Here is a 20,830-nt window from a genome sequence, read left to right as displayed (position 1 = left end):
TAGTTATTGCATGGCATCACTAAAGGTAGAACCTGTTGGTTCCAGCTGATGCTTGGAGCTGCGGTGCAACACAGATGATGTGCGCAACACAGACGATGAGGCATTGTTGATGAATGCCTGCTGACTAGGTTCAGCGGTGGCCTAGAAGAACTGCATCACGCCACTGAAAATGCCATCACTTGGCTAGAGGATTATGCACATGCTAAATAAAATAAATCACTACGGGGAAAGTTATGGTTCTTTAGGTGCCTTAGCTGTGTGATTCCAGACTGCAGCATGTTTGGATTTCTTTTAAAAGCATTAACTCTGAACTTCCTGGATTTGCACTGCTTGTTTTGGGGATAATTATAATATCCCTGTAATATATTTACCCATAAATTACTGATCTATACTCAACCTGAACTCCAGATGTATGTAGATTTTATCTGGGAATTCTCACTGAGGTTCCGCAGCACAGAATGAAAGTACAGACACATACACCTGCTACAACCTATTTGTAAAGAAACTGCAGTAGCTCTCAAACCTGCTCCCCACTGATCTTAAGGTTTACAAGTAGAGATTGCAATAGTGCTTGGAGGGCACATGCAGGCTGTTGGCCCTTCTCTCACAGGCCTGTAGCTGGTGTTCAGTGCGGAGCGAGCTTGGGAAATTATTTGCCCTGTGAAAAAAAAGTAGATGAAAAAGGAATGTGGGGGGGAGGGTGTCATTTGGTCATTTAAAGAAAACCCCAAAGGTTTTGATTTTTGACAAATGTAAAAACACACAGAGACCCTTCAGTTTTCAAGTGTGTTTTTTTGGTGACAATTTCAGTTTAGTCAAAAGTGCCATTTTCTGCCAACAGAATGTTTTGACAGAAAATTTTCATTCAGCTTCAGTGTTATTGCCCTTCACCATCTAGTTTGTATGATGTGTATCTAGTCTCTCTGCCCCATTCCAGACTCTCTGCCTATAGCAACACTGGCCCAGAAACAACCAATGAGGAAAAAACCCGTAAGTTGATGTACACAGGAGCTGATTTTCTCCTACAAACGCAGTGTGGCCTAGTGGACTGGGATTCAGATCAGAGTTATTGCCAGCTCTGCTATGGGCCTGCACTGTGACCTTGAGCAAGTCCCTTCACTTTTCTCTGCCTCAATTTCTCCATCTATAAAATACACAATACTTACCTCCTTTGCAAAGTGCTTTAACATGTACAGATGAACAGTGCTATGAAAGAGCTAATATTATTAATATTATATAGGGTGCAGAAACATGCTCTATTACAGTCTGCACTTCTAAACATAGCTGTGAGGAAGAAGCCTTCAAAATTTGCTTCAAGTAGAACCATCTATGCAATACTCAGATTCAGCAATGAAAGACACCCTGCCCAACACACAGATTATTTACTTATCCTTCCCACACAAGTAGGCTGGTTTAAGACAGAGCTCTAGCTACATATTGTTTCTTTAAGTTACTGGGCCCTATTTTGTCTTAAGTATGTTGCAGTTAAAACGAGAAAGGATCTCCCAAACACCACAAATCCCTTGATTCAATCATAAAAGGCTATTCTTCTAAGACATATAGCGCAAGCAGTACAGACAGCTCAAATGTCCACAGCACAGACCAAAGAACAGAGGGAGTTTATTTGATCTGCAATGAATTCTTTGAGCTTTGCAGAATTTAATGCATTCTTTTAAAACACTAAGCTCAGAGGCTATTGTCTGTTTTTCACTTTATTAAAAAACTACACTGTATGGTGCAAAGAAACATTTGATCAAATACACAGCAATGAGAATGGCCAAATTCCCACCCCTGGCTCTGAGGGAGCACTTCATCCACTCATTACTACTGAATTTCCAGCCCATGATTCTCCATGGATTCCTTATAGTCAAGTGTACATCATTTCTGCCATGTGGGACATCTTCTTGGGAATATATAAGTAATATTCCATGTATCCTGAAAGATCTTCAATTGTCACATCGTCCACGAAGGCTCGAGCTTGCTCAGAACAAGATCGGGGAGAGCCTGATGAAGCCACACCAGAGGGCGATTTGTTCTGCAGAGACTGGGAATGGACTTCTAGCACTGCCTTTTCACATTCCGACAGGACGCTCCGTAAGCCAGAAAAAGAGTACACTTCCATGTCTTGCCACTGTCTGCACTGGCATTCCTTGTCCTCGCAAGGACACTGCTTGCTATCGCTGAGCACAGATAATGACTGGAAATCTGAAGGCTGGCTAGAATCCAGGTTGGTTTCAAAGGACGAAGAAACAGCAGCAGAATTCTCTCTTGAATTCTCCAAAGGCTGTCCAGTTGTGGAAGCTCCCAAAGGTTCATTTCTGGCTCTTCTGCAATCACTGGCATCAAAGCAGGAATCATACTTGTCCCCTGTACACGGTCCTTCTGCAACACAAATGTCTGAGCTGATATTACTCTTTGAAGTGTCTGGCTGGCTTTTGTGTTTCAACTGGCTGCGGGCAGAAGATGCTTTCATACTGCAGTAGGTAAACTTGGGAGGATGCAGGACAGGAGACTTGGAACGCCTGCGACGCTGGGTTCTTGATGACCCCCTGGAGGGCTTCCTCACACACCTGTTAGTGAACAAAATATGAACAATTAGGTTACTCAGAACTCAATTCCGGAGCCTAATGCTTTCCAAAACAGGACCTCACGTACAGCAAGACAGTGTCAAGTATCAGACCTGAATGATGATTATCTATACAGCTACAGAAAATCCCAGCACGCCACTGGTATCTGAATACCCTCAGCAGACTAAATCACAGAAGAGAATTGACAAGAGATATTCGGAATCACATTCACAATAGCTACAAATGCCAGTGTTGGTGATTAAACTCTTGTGTGTTTAAATAAAAGGGAATGGGGAGAGAGAACTGACCTTCCCTCCACCCTAGATTATGCTGGAAGCAGAAGAAAGTGGGAGAACAGCATCTAGAGAGGACTGTAAGAAGGACTGTGAGGGAGCTGATACCCCAAAGGAAGGATGCTTTCCTGCTGTAAGATTGTTTTTGTAACTGAACACACCAAGCTGAGGAGGTTTTGAAGTTGCTGTTGAGGGAAGCAGCAACAGACTCAGGAGAAAGGAACTGATGCTGGGTTTTATTTCATTTATATTGAATTACAAAATGATCATCCAGGACACGTAAGGATCTGGGTGGAAGAAAGGAGAGGAAAGGACTGAGATGACAATTGTCACAGATACTGATACTCAGGAGGATGTAATTGATATGATGACAGAAGAGGAGCTGATATGGAATATTGTTATAAATACTGTAGGAGCAGAAATGTATTGATATGTAACCTCGTTATTGAGAGAGTGTAAACTTTTACTGGGGTAGTGGAATGTTTATTGCACACCATAATGCCTGGCTTCAATAGGGGCTGTAGGAAGAACAAACGGGGAAGCAAAACAATGGCTTCCCAGATAAGAACATCTAGGTACATACTTGAAAGACAATGAGCCATGGTGTTAGGATCAGGGATCCTGTCTCCTCTGTTTTCATCAAGTTGCAAACTTCCCAGATCAAAGGGCTACAAACAGTTAGGAAGTATTTTGATTTGTGGGAAGATGGAGAGGGTTGTCTCTGGTCAGCAGCTGTCTAAGGAGACAAGCTGTCACGGGCAGGCTCTGTGGAGGAGTCTGAAGGACCTGGTCCTTCCCAGATCTAAGAAGTGGTAAGCCTTAAGGGGCAGAGCTAGATATACGTACAGTCTGTCCTATATTTTTTAAGATCTGTTTTCTATGAAACGCTTTTGTGCTAAATAACTAATACTTTGCTTTAAGGAGGCTGTTTGGTCACTGCTTACCTCTGTCATTGCCCCAGAGGGAACAGAATTCCAGGGTCTGGAAATATATCAGATCTGCTGAGGTAATCAGTTAGTACCAGGGGACCGATACCTGAAGCCTGGTCTGAGAATGGAAGAATCACACAGTTCGACTCAGAGCCAGGTAGCAGCTAGAGACCTGAGAGCTGAAGGACGATATTACTCAGAAACATCAGGAGTGATCAGAGGTGCAGTTAGCCCAGTAACTGTGACACATATGGATACTAGTATCTCTTGAAGGGAGACAATCAAAAGGATTTGCTTCAAGGGTTTGTTAAAAGGCTATTAAAAAGAATCAAGATGAACTCTAAGTTAAGGTTTCTATAAACAAAAAAGGGGGAAAATAATATGGCTCAGCTGCTTAATTAAACAAGCAATCCCTGTCTGAAATGATGTTATGCATGTTTTCATCATCTCTAATTAACAAGGAATAAATATACAGTTCAGTTAACAATGTGTTTTACCCATGCCAAGTCTCTTTGGCACAGACAGGTTGAGGTTTGGTTCCATCCATAGCTGTTCTTATCGGTGCTCTCAGACTTGTTCCCTCATCCACAGACAGAGATGCGGTAGATCTGAGTGAGAGGAAAAATGCTACATTAAGACAGTGCCACAACATATGTCTCAAAGTGTCTCCACATTGATGTTGTGCCCTGCCCCGCTCAGAAGGCTACGTTAATGGTAATGGGATGTAAATCCATGTTCCAATTTCTATTATCACAGGTTCATTGCTAAACAGAGACTTATGGTTTCACTGAAAACAGAAGGACGGGATGTCTATAGCAGCAGACCAAGGAGCCAGTGGGAAGGAAGGGAGATGTGGCAACAGAAGTGAAGAGGCTACCTATCCATTATTCCTCTCAGACAGAAATGAAATGCAAGGCAACTCCTCTATAGGACTCTAGGCCCTGTTTTTCAGAACTGCAAGCATACAATTCCATTACCAGAAATGCCTTGTTTGCCTAACTCTCTCAACTGCAGTAAATGCAAATAGCCAGTCAGAAGTCTAATGAGCCATCTATACATACAAACCCTGTGATTAAACATGTGTTTCCACCCCAGAGGTAACTACATTGCAGTGGTCATTGAAATGACTCCTTTATGTCCCTTACTTACCTGAGGGGAGATTGGAGACTTAGGTAATGCCTCTAAAGCATTGAACAATGGAAGTACAAAGTGTTTTTCATTTTATTAAAACTTGACAAACTGAGCTACTTTTCTACAAGCTCACTTACCCTGCTGCATCTACTCTTAGCTTTTTGAAAGCTGTCTGCAGACTCTCTTCCTCTCTGTCTTTATCTTCTGAGTCCATTGATGAGCTGTCAGAGTAACACTGATTGGGCCATGGAAGTGTGCACTGAAAAATATACAAATTGTGGTTTGATGTTGGGAACTAAAGACTTACTGGTCTCTGAATAAAACTCCACACAACTGAAATGAAACACAACATGGTGACTCATTCCTCTAGTGTCAGTCCCATTGCCTTCAGAGTAAAACCATCCCATTAATAGTATTTATTCACCATGAACTGTGTCCTCAGCATTGTTCACAACACAGAGGAAGACACAACCTCTGCCCTGAAGGAAGACACAACCTCTGCCCTGAAGAATTACAATCTAAGTCTTGCCAAGTCCCTACACGCTGTTTTAACACAAGATGTACTTTGGCAGTTGGTATTAGTTTATAAAACAGTAACACTGCCATTCAAATTTCACTTAGGCACTTGTCATAGACAGAAGGGACACTGACCTCAATCAGCCCTACTGAGTAGTTTCTGGTCAGCATGCTGAACCAACTCACGGAGGAACCTTTGTGTCAATAAGCTAAAGAGAAGCTAGTGAGAAAGAGTGAAGCCTATAAAAAGTATATATATTATCTGCTTGAAATCATACAGAGAAGAGTTCATTTCAGTCTATAGGGCTACACCACAGACAGGAGTGTAGGATTTAGAGACTAAACAGTTAATTGAGTTGTACTGCTTTTGTAACCTGTTACTTTAGATAGGCCACACCTAGCCTAGACAAGGAGATATAAATAACAGGTAGAGCCCTACCAAATTCAGGCTTCAATTAGGTCAATTTCACGGCCACAGGGTCTTAAAAATCGGTCAATTTCATGATTTCAGATGTTTACATCTGAAATGTCACAGTGTTGTAACCATGGGGGTCCTGATCCAAAAGGAGATTGTGGGGAGGTCCCAAACCTGTTCTAGAGGGGTAACAGGATTGCCATTCTCACTTCTGTGCTGCAGAGTTTCCTGCAGCTGGAGGAGGCTCCCGGAGGTGGAGGTAAGCCCGATTTCCCCAGTGTTGCTGGAAGCACCCCAACTGGGTGCTCCTAGCTGTTAGTCAAGGCTAGTGATGGATTAACGCATGGGCCCTGGACAATTTGAAAAATGGGTGCCCCAGCCCTGGCAGGAGCCACAGGGCGGAAGCCCTGAGCCCAGGCAGGAGCTAGGAGTGGGGGCAGAAGCCCTGAGCCTGGGCAGCCTGGAGCTCAGGCAGGAGCTGGGAGGGCAAAAGCTCCAAGTCCCAGCTGGAGCCATGCGGGGTGGCAGCCCCCATCCCAGGTCCCCAAGCCCGGGCAGGAGCCATGGGGGGGCGGAGGCAGCCCCAAGCCTGACAGGAGCTGTGGGGGCTGGAATCGCAGGGGGTGGAAGCACCAAGTCCCGGCTGGAGCCTGGGTGCCCCCAGCCCCGGCAGGAGCCACTGGCGGGGGGACAGCAGCCCTACGCTTGAGCGCCTAGAGCCTGGGCAGGAGCCATGGCGGGGGGAGAAAAGGGGGCAGCCCTGAGCTGGGCTGGAGCTGTCTGGGGGTGGCAGCCCCCAGCCCTGGTCTCTGAGCCCAGGCAAGAGCCACAGGGGGTCGAAGTCCCGAGCCCTGGCTGGAGCCACGGGAGGGGGGAGCAGCCCTCAGCCCGGCTGCCCCAAGCCTGGGCAGGAGTTGCAGGGGGCAGCAGCCCCCAGCCTGGGTGCCCCGAGCACTGGCAGGAGCCATGCAAGGGTGGCAACCTGGAGCCCAGTTCTAGGGCTGCTGCAGCGCAGAAGTGAAGGGGGTACTCATTTCTGCGCTGCCTGTGGAGGTAGATCTGATCTCCCTCCGATAACAGCCGTGCAGGGCAAGTACAAGTCTTGTCCCTCCCCAGCCCGGCTTATTTCCGGGAAATCTGATTTCACGGGGTTGGGCTTATTTCATGGTCCATTACATGTTTTTTTCATGGCTGTGAAATTGGTTGGGCCCCAATAATAGGAATTGAAGTGTTGGGCATAAACAGCATAATTATATGGAAGGACAGAATGTAGAAATATTTACCATTAAACAGTTAGTAGTGTTGTATATATTGCTCTTGCAACTTGATCCCTGACTTGAGGGCAGGTTTCCTCCCTGCCACACCTAGCTTGGACTAGGAGCAGAAGACAATTAAGCCCACATTGGAAGAAAGTACCTCTGTGTACATCTATCCCATCAGTCCTGGGCTATAAAGATTATAGAGAACAAATGAAAGCATTTTGCTGTCTGAATCTTAAGGAGGTGGCTGAGCATAGTGCTCGCTATTGAGAAACTGGCTGATCATAATGCTTGCTATTAAGAATTCACTGCTATCTGTTGTCCTAGGTGGATTTTCTCTTCTGTACACTGCCCCACTGCTACTGGAGAGCTCTCCCATAGGTCTAAGAGCTAATATCAAGGGATTACTTCCTTCCACTACAGCAGAAGGACCAGCACCTTGATCTGGGTCCTCAGACATGAGCTGTGTTCTCCAATATCTATTCTTTCATGCTCTATGTCAGTGGTTCCCAAACTTTTTACTCAGATGACCCACCAACTGCATTTAGTCTTTTTTTGCAACCGACTCGGGGGTCATATTTGGGGGGAGGAGGGGCAAAATGGGAGGCCTCCTCACCCTGCTGGGGGGCACCAACCACCCACACCAGCACCCTCTGCCTTGGCCTCACAACCCGAATCTTAGCCTAATGTGGAGGAGAGGCCTGGGGGAAGGAGGTTGGAGAGCAAGCCCACCCTGCACTCACATACCGGTAGATGCTCCTGTCCCATGGACTTGGCCCAGTTACCCACTCTGGGTGTTGTGATCTGGTGCATAGGATTGCGGTGCCACTCAGGTTTGGCCAAGCCACTCCCCGAGTAGCAATGCAACCCCAAACATCAGGTCACAATCCCTGGAGCAAGGAACTGGGCCCACCTCTAAGAGAGTGTTTTGGGGTGAGTGCAGGGTGGGCTCACTTTCCAACCCTCCACCTCCGAGTCTCCCCTCTGCACCAGGTTCAAAACCCATTTAGAACTTTGTTGGGACCCACCATTTGGGAAACACTGCTCTATGTGCATCATAGGCTGCAAAGTGAAACTTACAAATTGCTTGGGTACATTTCCCTCTGCAGTCCATAGTGCACATACAGAACTGGCTAAATGGCAAAAAGACATGCAGGAAAAAGGAGAGACAACAAATCAGGGTGGAAGTAGAAAGACAAAGTTAGTCACCTCAGAGCTGAACCAGGACAAAAATGCCTCAGTTGTACTCTCTGCTTATAAATTCCTAGCTTGGAGCAAGGTGCTGCCACTCTCTTTTTGCCCTGATTCAACAGCATCCCAAAGGCTATTTAAGCCTTTTAAAGGTGTGCAATGTACCTTCAGATCTGGGACTAGACAGGAAGGTAGGTGACAACAACCTGACACCTTCTGTAGTGAAAACTCAACTATTTCAATTTAATAAGCAGTTGTAAATATCCTACATTTAACAGATACAATAAAACCTTGCATGCCATACAATGCTAACGACCATGCTTTTTGGACAGCTGTGCTGTCCTTCAGCCTGTCATCCCCAATGTATTCAAGGGAAGTGTTCTCAGCATGTGCACCTGTTGTGTTGCTGGGTTTCCATTGTATCTATCTAGGTTTTTTACAGTTTAATCACCATGGTATCTGAGCACCATCATATCATGTTGTATATATCTGCAAAGTAGAAAGGTGTGATAAAAATATTCACAGCCAAATAGAAAATAACACAATGTGAAGTGTGATTCTTCTCTAAACCATAACTCTATAAAATGCCATTTTCTTACCCTATAGATCTGTGTGTATTCAGTCATGCTTAGTTTTCTATCAAAAACACATTTTTATTACTGTTTACTTCAGTTAGCTCTGTGCAGCTCTGGGAGAGGAAAAGAGATCCTATTCTGGGAACTCCTGCATCAACAAATTGTTAACCACATTGCTCAATTTCTGTCCTCAGGGTATGTAAAACCATGAAAGACAACTCAAGGTAATGATGCTACACTGATGCCTGTGAAGGCATAATTTAATCTCCATAACCTGCAATTTGATTTGACTCAGTCCTGGATGAGTTTGTGGCACTGGCACGCAGGAAACATCCACCCCAACACTCACTTTACAAGTACAAAAGGCCACACTTGACTAGGAGTCATTGAAACACAAACATCGAGTCCCACAATGACTCTTCCACACAGCCTTCTCTGAAAAGTGTGATTTTATTTCCCACCCACCTACACATACACGTTTTGTTTCAAATTTGACTCAGGCCTTGCTACACAGAAAAGTGGTACTGCTTTAACAAAGCCAGGATAGGTGAAGCAGTACAATCCTCACAGTTACATCAGTACAAACGTGCTTACAGTGGTATAGCTTAGGGCTTGTCTACACTGGCACTTTACAGCGCTGCAACTTTCTTGCTCAGGAGTGTGAAAAAACACACACACCCCCCCGAGCGCTGCAAGTTTCAGCGCTGTAGAGTGCCAGTGTAGACAGTGCACCAGCACTGGGAGCGCCCCTCATGGAGGTGTTTTTTTTAGAGCACTGGGAGAGCTCTCTACCAGTACTGGTGCTGCAAGCCACGTTAAAGCATTGCCGCAGCAGCGCTTTAAGGTTGCCAGTGAAGACATGCCCCAAGTCACATATATGAAGGGGAATAACCTGTATCGGTATAAGGTATCATTATACTGGTATAGCTGTGTCTACACTAGGGCTTGTACCCACATAATTATTTTCATGAAAAACCAGAGCCCTGGCCGAGGGTTACACTGCAAAACCCCTGTGTGTAGCTCAGGCCTCACTTGCACAGACCCTTCGATCCTGGCCCGGTGCTGCATGAAGAGCAGCAGCTCCCCGCTCCCCTTGTTCTCTGCATTTGTCTCTCCTTGCGCTGGAGAGGAATGAGCCGCACAAGCCGCAGAGGGGCCTGGCTCGGGAGGGGGCGATGCCAGAGCGCGGGTGGGCACAGAGCGCGCTGCTGCCAGGCTCACTGCGCGAACCGAAGGGCAGAGCAGCTCTCCGAGGCAGGGGGCGGCCGCCGTTTAGCGGTGTGCATACAGCGCCGAGCACACGGGGGCCAGGGCCCTGGCTCGGCCAATACGCTCCCTGCCGCCCGCAGCCGAGGGGGCACCGTTCCCTGACCCCTCCTCCTCACGCGTGCGATGCTTGCCCGCTGGGAGACCCTGAGCGGCAGCAGCAGAGCTCAGGCGGGCTCCCCTCACAGCCAGCGCGGCCCTATGCTCCGGACGAGACCCCGCCGGGTCACCTCCGGGCCTTCTGGGGTTGCGCGGCCCCGATCCTTCTTCCACGAGAAGGGGCATGGAGACGGGGGAGGGGGGGGAGCAAGACAGGCCCTCCCCGCCCGGCTGCGTCACTCACCAGAGGGCCTCCGACTCGCTCGCCGAAAGGGGATAAAAACAACAGGAACTGACGTAAGCGCACGCGAGGAGCAGGATTGCCGAGACGCATGCGCAACCGCGTCCCCTGCAGAACTATCCTGCGGGGGAGGGGGCCGCACATGCGCCATTTGTGTTTCTGCGCCCAGCGTTCCCGAAGAGCGCATGCGTGCAACCAGCCAGCCACCGTCCCCTTCCTGGTGCTGAGGGTTTTCCTATCCGGGTTATTTGACCCGAACGGTGACTCCCGCCCCGCCCCGGAAGAAGCCGCTGGGTCTCGGGGCGGCGGCGGGCTCCTTCCCTGTGGGGCTGAGCGCGGTAAGTGCGTTGGGCGGGGCACCCACTCCCCCTTTGCCCGGCCCGGCCTCCCCGCTAGATGCCCCCTTCTCGGGCGGCTGCTCTGCCCCTTCCCCCGGGCCAGCGGGCTGTGTCCGTGCGGCAGGACAGCGCAGTCCCCAGCCAGCCGGGAGCCGCCAAGCTCGGTTCCTCCCCGCCCTGACCGAGCGGTGGCCCCCGGCTGGCCCCAGCGCTCGGCTTCCTCCGGGTGACCGTGGCTGTGGGTGCTGAGTCACCCCGGCCAGGCAGCCCGGTCCCCGCTGCGGGGGACGACACATCGCTCCGGGCTGGGAGCCCAGGGCTGGGCCGGAGCCGGGGGTATGGCTGGGACCTCAGTCACCGAGCTCCCGTCGGGTGCTGCCGGCCAAGGGCGGTGAACGAGTCGGGTTTAAAAAGCGCTAAATTACAAATTCCCGCTGGGCTCTCATGGCAGCTCCTGGCCCTAGAGGTAACGCTGATGTTCATAAGTGTCTGAGCCTCCTTCAGGCCGGGCTAGACTCTGTATCTCAGGGGACGGACGAACTGATGTCTCGTTTCCGTTTTATTCACTTACAAACGCCTTACCTTTTCGTGTCCAGTGTCCCCACGAGGCTTTTCAGAGACTGGTCTCCAAATGCAATAGAACAGTGGGTTTCAACCTCTGGTCCGCGGACCCTGGGGGTCCAGGGACTATGCCTAAGCTTTCCAAAGGGGTCTGCAGCTCCATTTGAAATTTTTTAGGGATCTGCAAATGAAAAAAGGTAAAAAAACCCCACTGAAATAGAATGACTGTGTTTGCACAGTGATATTCATACAGTCCAGCCTTTTGCCTGGTGGTGAGTTCCCTGTGATTGCTATTTGCAAAAGTAGGTTTTTAGAAGTATTTAAGTCCCTTTCCAAAGGCAATAGAACAGAAATGGATTGAGATTATATAGTATGAAGACAGGTAAAACAAGAATATAATTTTGGCAGGCATTAGCTAGTTTTAAATCTCCAAAACTTTTTTCTCATGATTACAGCCTTGTGAGTGATCATCAATAATCTGGACAACTTCTGAAGGACTTAAATTCATCCTAGCAGTTTACCATAAAATACATAAGTTCACAATCAGTTTAATTTTGCTCAGTACTGTTTTGTGTTTTGCCAGTGAATAAAAGCAACAGGATCACATATCCTGTAAAAATTCCACCCAAACTAAAACTGTCACTGTATTAAAAATCTTTTACTAAGATTTTTTAAAAATTTTTGCTCCATTCCCTTGCTACAGCCATCTGCTGCTACGCTTCTCAGGCTGCTGTGATATGAAGTGTTCTGGCATAGCTTCAAGTTTAATTTGGTATCAGTCTAAAATTGGCAAGAAAGTATAAGCTGTTTTTAAGGAGAACTTTTCTTTGGGACAGAGAAGAATAATTTTATTGAGACAGGTCCCCACACTGTATTTATGACAGAAATTGTTTCATCCATGGGAATGGAGCTTGAGTAAACAAACATCCAGGTAAAGTGGTAACAGTACCCAATTAAGAGTGTACCATAAGCCAGCCTGTTTTTTGTTAATCTTTTCTCATTTGTCTGCTCAGATGAACATCACAGTGACCAGTATTGTATTCAACCACTGTCCCTGGTGTTTACTTGCTGCTTGACTCAGTTCATAGTATGTGCGTCAAACACATTATGACACATCCATCTTTCTGGATGTGTCATAATGGCACCCAACTAGCAGCTAAGGAATACGTCTGAATGAAGTCATTGCAGAGCAAGCAGCAGACACACCAGCTGGGAGATCTGAGGGGGGGGGAGGGGGCGCAGGTAGAAATGAGATTCTCAGGTAGCAGAATTTACTCTTCATATTTACTTGTTTCATTTTGTCTTTTGAGAATGTGTGACTATTTAGCTGCAGCCCTCTTTCATCTAAATGTATTCTCTCTTCCAGCATATCAAAGAGTTGGAATTAATTTAGCAAATGTATTATTCAAATACTAATATAAGTAGTATTGTACTGGTAGCTTGATTTAATAGCTCTTATTAATTAGCCTTATTATGGTAGTTGATATCTGTTGCTCTTAGGCATCTATCTCTCTAGTGACTTGAGAACTCAGCTCTGTAGTGAGCAATATTCCATTTATATCTGTCATATCAAAGAGCAGCTTCATAAGGAGTTGGGAGACAATGTCTGTGTATGAGGACTCGCCCGCGGGAGTATATGGAGTTCTTACAAATTAAAAGAATCATTTTAACCATACTTACTGGTCTAGTACTCCTTTACCAATCAAGAAAACTTCAGTTTAAACACCAGGTGTTAAAAGCTTGTTTTAAACTGATGAAAGCATTAGAACAATTACTAATTTGCTTTTGGACAACTGATTACCAGTAAAATATTGACCTATTGGAAGGAGCTGGAGAAAAGCAACAGAGATTGTTAAAATGATTGAGAGACTGTAAAGATTGATGTTCAGCTAGGCCAACTGACAGCTAGTTGCATGAGAAGTAAGGGACACAAGTTTAGAAATTGTTTTTGGGCCTTAAACATCAAAGAGGAGATAATTAGTATGAAATGCTTGGATATAACAAGGGTCAAAAAACTGAAATTAAGAAAGGGTAAATTCAGCCTGAAAACCTGATAGAACTTTTTGAGGCTGGGATCTAGGCTTGGTCTACACTTAAAAATTAGATCAACCTATCTGTGTTGCACAGGGCTGTGAAAAGTTTTCCGCCCTGAGCACTGTAGTTAGGTTGACTTAACCCCCAGTGTAGATGCAGCTTGGTCAATGGAAAAATTATATCATCAACCTAGCTACTGTCTCTGAGGGATGTATTAACTACATAAACGGAAAACCCTCTTCTATTGGGTGTAGGAAGCATCTACATTATAGCGCTACACTAGCACAGCTGTAGCTCCATAGCTGTGCTGCTGTAATGTAGACATACCCCTGGTTTGTGGAGTAGTCTTCAAAGGAAATAGTGGAAACCAAATAAATTTACTTTTATAAAACAGGACAAAACCCCAAAGACTGTACTATAGGGCAGCAGTTCTCAAACTGTACTAACAGTGGCCCACAGAAAGTTGATTGGTGTGGTGGTACTGGCCCTCCTTGTTTGCTCTACTGCTTCTGGAGTGGAGTTTTGGTTACAGTAGAACTAAGTATAGGAATCTATAGAAAACTCCTTCATTGAAGAGATCTATCCCATCCCTTGCCCCCACTTGGCTCAGAATTGACACCAAATTATTTTACTGTAAAGGTTTTTATTTGCCTGAGCTGTTACACATGATGATGGCTCTATCATTCTTGCATATCTTCCTGCTCCTCTTTCTGAATCATCTCATGGAAATGTCTTAGTATAGTGACCAGGGCTGTGTGTATGCTACAATTTACTGCTCAGAATTTATTTCTTGAGTTATAATGATGATGATGGGTCATTATAGTAAAGTTTTGAACACAGTGCTGGTTGTCTCCATTTTATTTTCAAACACTCACTTTCTGCTTTCAGCACCATAAGGTAACTCTGTCAGCACCCACAGTGCCAAGGATGAAAACAGAAGCTAAGGATGGAGAAGAGGAAAGTCTTCAGACAGCTTTCAAAAAGCTAAGAGTTGATGCAGCAGGGTAAGCAAGCATATAATGAGGTAATGAGAAACTATATGACTGGTGAATTGCTAGGGAACCACTCTACAAATCTGAAGGGTTTGAGGTAGATACCAATGATTAGGTAGTGGAAGGCTTAACTGTAGCACAACAAATTGAAGTCTTTTTTTTAAGTTTGTAATCAGAGGGCTGTTTAGCTGTGGGGATTAGTAAATGGGATACAGATCATTTCCCATCTAAGTTGCTGGTTCAAGTCCAACGTGGGCTAGCAGTGACCAAAAATGGCTACTATTTGATAGCTGTCAATTGGTTGCCCATATTAAACGAATTTGGGCTGAGCCCTGGTTATCAGAGGACACGTACACATTATTAGAATGCTACTAATGTAACTAGTATTTATTGGCAATACCGGCAGCCAGGCCAACCATTGAATTGAACCATGGAGATGGACTCCCTTCTTACCCCCCTCGAGTTAGATGGTCTTTCCACATCAGTATTGAAGATACTGGTGAGGTGATGTAGGAATCCAGCATTGCCACCATTGGACTCTAGTGTCCAGGAATGACCATTTTTATAACAAAAACACTGAAAGGGAGGATGTTGTGTACATCTTCTCCTTACTTGGGTGATCTGATATGCAGTACTTGATTCACTGCTCCACGATACTAGAGCACAAAAAATCTGTCCGTCTACTTTTAATTCTCACAATGGCAACCCTTTCCTACTTCATAAAAGAACATTCTATATGATTATCAAGTCTCAACTCTCAAACCTGGTCTACACTGGAATTTCACCCACTGGTGTAGCTGCACCAGTGCAAACGCCTAATGTAGGTACAGTTTACACCAGAGCAGCATGATTTGCGGTGATGCAGCCTTCCTTTTTCTTTTTTTGAAAACAATGTAAACTGGGCTAGTGTAAATAATTCCTGTATAAGCTATTTGCACCAAAGCAACTGAACAGGTGGTTAAAATCCAAGTATAGACAAGGCCTCAGTTTCAAGATGGTTAGGGTGACACTGGAAGCCTCGCAGAGCCCCAGTATGTTCAGGGTCTTTCAATACAATTGACCAGGCTCACTAGAAATCTGTGACAAACCCCTTCCCTGCACATGCCCCTCTCTCCAATATGCTTCAACTCTTTTCCAGTAAAGTGAGCTCTAAGAGATGATGTGATCTCTCCTACCTTCAGTCTCCATTTGACTGGTCTGTGTTCATAGCAGTTACAGTAGAAAGAGGAGCTTCTTTCTGAATGTTTATATCTTGGTCTTTTCTACATGTCAACTGTCCTGAGCCCAGGACAGAGTGTAAGGACTGAATTTCATTTCACAGGAAACCTCCACCTCCAGTCTGAACCAATTTAGTGCAAGTGTTGCAAAATAATTCCCTGGTTGGCTGAAATCCAAAGTGTCAACCCTCAACCTGAAAGGATACTCTGGACTATTACAACTCCCTGAAAATGGGGTTTGGGATGGATTTGTGATGTTCTACTTTGACACTTAATAAATAAATGAACACGCTGCACATACCAAGCATATTTAATCCAATGATTTCTGTTTTGATTTTTAACTAATTAGTTGTATCTCATTTAAAATCTGAAGTTGGGTGCTGGCTCCTTTTAATCAGATTAAATGATTCCTAATCTCAAAGATCAAACATTTGCAACTGACTAAAGAGCCTGAAAATAATCCCATGAGAAATGTCACACACCTATATATTCTCATCTTGCATTCCGGTCCTGACCGTGACAGTCACTGTATTCCCCTACCTGATTCACTTTAGCTCTCTGTACCCAAGTTTTTCTGTCTGTATAAATGTTGGTATTACCCTCATTTCAAAGTACTTAGGAGTGAATTATTATAACAGTAGTTTTACAAACATAATGTCCACATGGAGTTTTCTTTGCAAGTGCAGTACAGTAAAACATACCTAGTATTCTTATTTCCCATGTTTGGGAGAGGACCAAAATACGTAAGGATAAGTCCACTTCGGTAAACTTAAAATATCAAAGTCCTTGTACAAACACTGCTGCTTGGAGCTGTATAATACTTGGACTTTCCACCAAAGTGCCTTATGAGTAAAGATGAATGATCCATGGATTGGATATATGGAAACTGGAGGACACAGTGGTGATGAATGGGAAGGGTGATTCACTGCTGTTACTAAGTGGAGGTTACTACATCATAAATTCCTACTAGTCTCAAATGTCATGGCAGCAGCTCAGAGCTGCTTTACATCTGTCAAGTGAGCTAAATAGTTTAGGTTGCCAATATGTAGTCTTCATCTTAAAGCAGTTTTAGTTCAGGCCCTACTGGTCTTTACATTAAATGAGCCATTTTTTCTTCTTATAAAGCCTTACTGCCCCTCCACTGACTACTTTGGGTCTGCCCTGGTCCTTCTGCTTCACTGTGATTCCCTACTCCCTTTTAAAATGCAGTTCAAAACCCATCTCTTCAGTGCCTTCAGCTATTGCAGTCATTTTTCCCCACTGCTATACTCTTACCTGACCTCATGCTTCACCTTCTCCTCCTTGTCCATTACTGCCCATTTTCTCTTCCAGGTTAATTGGTTTCTGTCATGAGAGTTGAATGAGCAACTCAGTATGAAACTGTATGAACAGTCTTTTGAGTTAGTGGGAGAGGCGTGAGTATGCTTTCCTGACCTGACTTGTCAGGACTTTCCAGAAGGTTGATAGACATGGGCCTAAACTTTCAGAGTTTCAAGCCTAATTTGCACTTGCCCTTTGAGTAACTGCATACACAATTGTAGTTATGTGTACAGACTGTGGGCAGCTTTAAAAATGTGGGCTTGGGAAGCCAGTAAATCTTCAAATTCTATTTAAGCCAAGGCTCTGAGAATGTAATGTACTGTAACCTTTCAGCTCTGTTGGCCAAACCTACAATAGGGAGAAGAGTTTCTTGTAGCTAACATTTTCCCTGTACACAAGGACGAGTGTGGTTCCAGTTAAACAGTCTATTTATATCAAAGGAATGTTTATATTTAGGAAAGACTGGCTTTAAGACTTTTTTTTGTGTGTGTGGCTCTAAAAAATTAGGTATTTTCTGGAGTCTGTTTCTCTAGGAAAAATTCCATTTAAGGCTGTTGTGTATAGCTTAGAGTTGCAGTGTGAAGGTCTAATTTAAAAGCTAGTGGCTAAACAGCTGCCATTCCAATTATTTGTTAAAAATTGTATCCGTATAATGCTCCTAAGCATTTAATCAAAATTCAGAGAAACTCCATGGACATCCTTTACACACGCACACACACACACACCCCAATTTTCACATAAGTGTAATTGACACCAGCAGTTTTTGTCCTTTCACCTACAGAATCGTCTTTCTACCCTGTTACTCAGGTTGATTTTCTTCTGTTAAGATTTTGTTTGGTTATATTCATCATTCTTCCCACACCATCAGGTGCGTAAGGCAGAAGTCAAACAGCCCCAGTCATCCCTATCCTAGACTTGTTTATCCAGATTTTTTATATTCAGATGTAATAATGCTTCTTCAGCCCCTGTTATTCTATGGAACATGCCTCTGTGTCTCTTGCCCTTAGAAATGCTTATTCAGGGTATTCTTGAAATTGACCTATCTGAGACATCTTCAGTCTGTATTACTTGTAGGTGGTTGTGCCCATTCTAGGACCTTTTCTTTACTTGCTCTCAGTCCATTTTAGTTTGAATATTCTATGCAGACACTTTCATTGAAAGCTGTTCAAATGTGCATTGGTCCTATTTTTCCAGGACCCTGCTCCATATAAGGACACTTATAATATTGCTTCTAAAGATCTTAAGTTTGGTGTTTTTGCTAATCACATTGGACTTCCATACTTAATTTTTTTGAAGTACACTTGGCTTTCCTATTCTGGACTCTACATCAAGTTACATTGGATATGTTATTTTAGCAACTGGCTCTGCTTTTGCAGAGGATCAAGTGGAAGTCATCCAGCAAGAAAGGGTAATGGAGCAGGCTTACTATTTCATATATTCCAAATCATACAGAGTCTTCAAATTCTACTTTATGGGGAGATTTTCCCTGCACTTAAAAAAACTCCCATTTTTGCATTAGGGGCCTAAGTATTTTAGTAATATGCAAGGAATGGTGCTGAAGTAGACTTGAGTTAGTAAAAGCTCACAGACGTAAGCTTTCTCATGTCTCCTACTAGTACAGTAGTGTTGTATACTGTTTGAGAGCTGCTGCATTTCATCTTGATAGTTGATGGATGTTCAACCAATCTGTAAAGTGCTTTGAGACTCTTCATACTGAAAACCTCTCTGTAGAAAACTAATCCATTTGTACTGTAGCCCACAAAAGCTTATGCTCTAATAAATGTGTTAGTCTCTAAGGTGCCACAAGTACTCCTGTTCTTTTTGCGGATACAGACTAACACGGCTGCTACTCTGAAATCAGAAAACATGGGTTTTAAGCATTCATTCATTGGTCATGGGAGCTATGCTGTGGTTAAATCTAACTTTACTTCCTTCTGGTCTTCAGCAATGAGCAGCAACACACAAGCTTCAGACAGAAACTGGATTATATAAGCCCCTGTCCATTCCACTGCTAGTAATCTGCTTTGAAAACAGTTTTCTCCTGCCTAAACATGGTCGTAATGCTGTTTGCCCACACTTAACTCATTTTATAACTGTGTGATATCTGAGCATTTTTACAGAATGTAGCTATAGCAAAGACTTATTGGCTCATATACATTATTCTCTATTGTATATTTATTGGTGTTTTCTTGCCCCCTGTTAATGGGTAATTGCAGGTATTGTCTTGGCTAACAGCTTGCAACAAGGTATGGTTTGGTAAATAAGGCTGACTGGAACTGTTATAATCTTATTTAATATTTATTAATTTTAGTGCCAAAAGGTGTGTTAAGAACGTAACAGGACAAATGAAAAACCATGATCCATGTCCGGCAAAGCTTAGACTTCAAAATTAAACATAATGTGATATAACAGATGAGTGTAACAGGGTGAGGAAGGACACAGGTTACTACAATACCATCATATGCTTACTTAATTGATGTATGTTCACATATTGGTGGTTCATTATGAAAATTCACTGTGAATTTTTAACACTTCAGTTACAAACTAGCACACTGTGTGTCTTTCCTGGTTTGGTGCTTCAATGAAGCTTTTAGGAGACCATTTACAAACAGTTTGCTTAAGGCATTTCTGGTTACAGAAGAATGTGTTTTTTGGGAAAGAAAATTCATAGCCTCTCCACAGTATTTTGACATATATCTTTCTCATTCTCTTCAGTTAATGGCACTGTATTTATGTTCCTCTTTCAGGTCCACTGCTTCTCTTCCTGTGGGTGAGGGTACAATTCCAAGAGCACTGGTTAGAACAGCTACAGATGAAACCAAACCTAAGAATGTGTGCACATCTAAAGAAGCCTGGCATGGGTAAGCAGAGGGCAGCCTGGGACTGACTGAACTGTTTTTTAAATGTAAATGAACTGGAATTATTTTAATTCTAATTACCCAATTCTGTTACTGGTTTTGGATTCTAAACAGACTTGTTCACAAAAATTTTACATTTTTTAGTTTCCCTTTTAAAACAAACATGCCTGTCATCCCTTTCCCCTCACTCCCATGCCAGTAGTGTTCTGTTTCTAAATATACAAAGTGAAACACCTCTGAGCTGTGAGTGAAGTTCTGAATGCTGCAGTCGCATCAGCATTAGGAACAGGAGCAGTGTAAACCTATCCAGCAAGCTGCTGTACTTGGAAATGAGTCATTTTAAGTCATGAATCCTTTCTTGCAGGATCATTTGGCATCATACCGTAGAGAAACATCTAAGGCACCTCTATCTCTGAATCTTTTGCCTTTTGTTTCCTTAATGCTTAGTGCTTATGCAGCACTTTACATTTTCAAATTGTCGTTAAAACATTCTTGAATCGCTACTATTTTCATGTGGCCTCTGTGTTGTTCTTTCATCCCATGTGCTAAGTACCCTCCCTCACCTCTTTCAGAATCCTCCTTAAAACCACCTGTATTCTTTCTCTTACATTGATCTCTCAGGTGCTAGCTCCACACCTTAGTTTACCAGAACTGGTATCATGTCTGTCTGAGTTCGTACAATCTTGTATACCTGTTCTGTAAAGCTCAGTGGATGCTACTGAACCTCATTAAAATGTAATATAAATACAGTAGAACCTCAGAGTTATGAACACCAGAGTTATGGACTGATGGGTCAACCACACACCTCATTTGGAACCAGAAGTACACAATCAGGCAGCCGCAGAGACCAAAAAAAAAAAAGCAAATACAGTACATGCATCTGAAGAAGTGGGTTTTTTACCCACGAAAGGTTATGCCCAAATAAATCTGTTAGTCTTTAAGGTGCCACCGGACTCCTTGTTGTTTTTGCAAATACAGTACAGTAGTGTATTAAACATAAACTACTTAAAAAAAAAAAAAAAAAAAAA

At 44.1% G+C, this 20,830-nt stretch overlaps 1 protein-coding gene and 1 pseudogene across 2 annotated transcripts in view; one reads left to right on the top strand and one right to left on the bottom strand.

The window, feature by feature from the left end:
- Positions 1-1,699: 1,699 nt before the first annotated feature.
- Positions 1,700-10,669, bottom strand: LOC112111528 (annotated as a pseudogene).
- A 71-nt stretch (positions 10,670-10,740) lies between these two features.
- The window catches only part of OSER1 (oxidative stress responsive serine rich 1), a 12,327-nt gene continuing 2,237 nt past the window's right edge, over positions 10,741-20,830 (top strand). The window contains exons 1-3 of one of the 2 annotated variants that reach the window (XM_024206964.2): positions 10,741-10,820; positions 14,304-14,419; positions 19,692-19,805. In XM_024206964.2, coding sequence (XP_024062732.1) covers positions 14,343-14,419; positions 19,692-19,805 — 191 coding nt within the window. In that variant the 5' untranslated portion in view covers positions 10,741-10,820; positions 14,304-14,342. Of the gene's footprint in view, positions 10,821-14,303; positions 14,440-19,691; positions 19,806-20,830 lie in introns of those variants that run through there. The other variant, XM_024206965.3, reaches the window with a different exon arrangement.

Source organism: Terrapene carolina, unplaced genomic scaffold (assembly GCF_002925995.2).
Source record: "Terrapene carolina triunguis isolate 2854851 unplaced genomic scaffold, T_m_triunguis-2.0 Scaffold130, whole genome shotgun sequence".
In the NCBI taxonomy this organism is placed as follows: Eukaryota; Metazoa; Chordata; order Testudines; family Emydidae; genus Terrapene; species Terrapene triunguis.
Note: the sequence above shows the minus strand (reverse complement) of the source record. Positions and strands in the feature narration are given on the sequence as shown.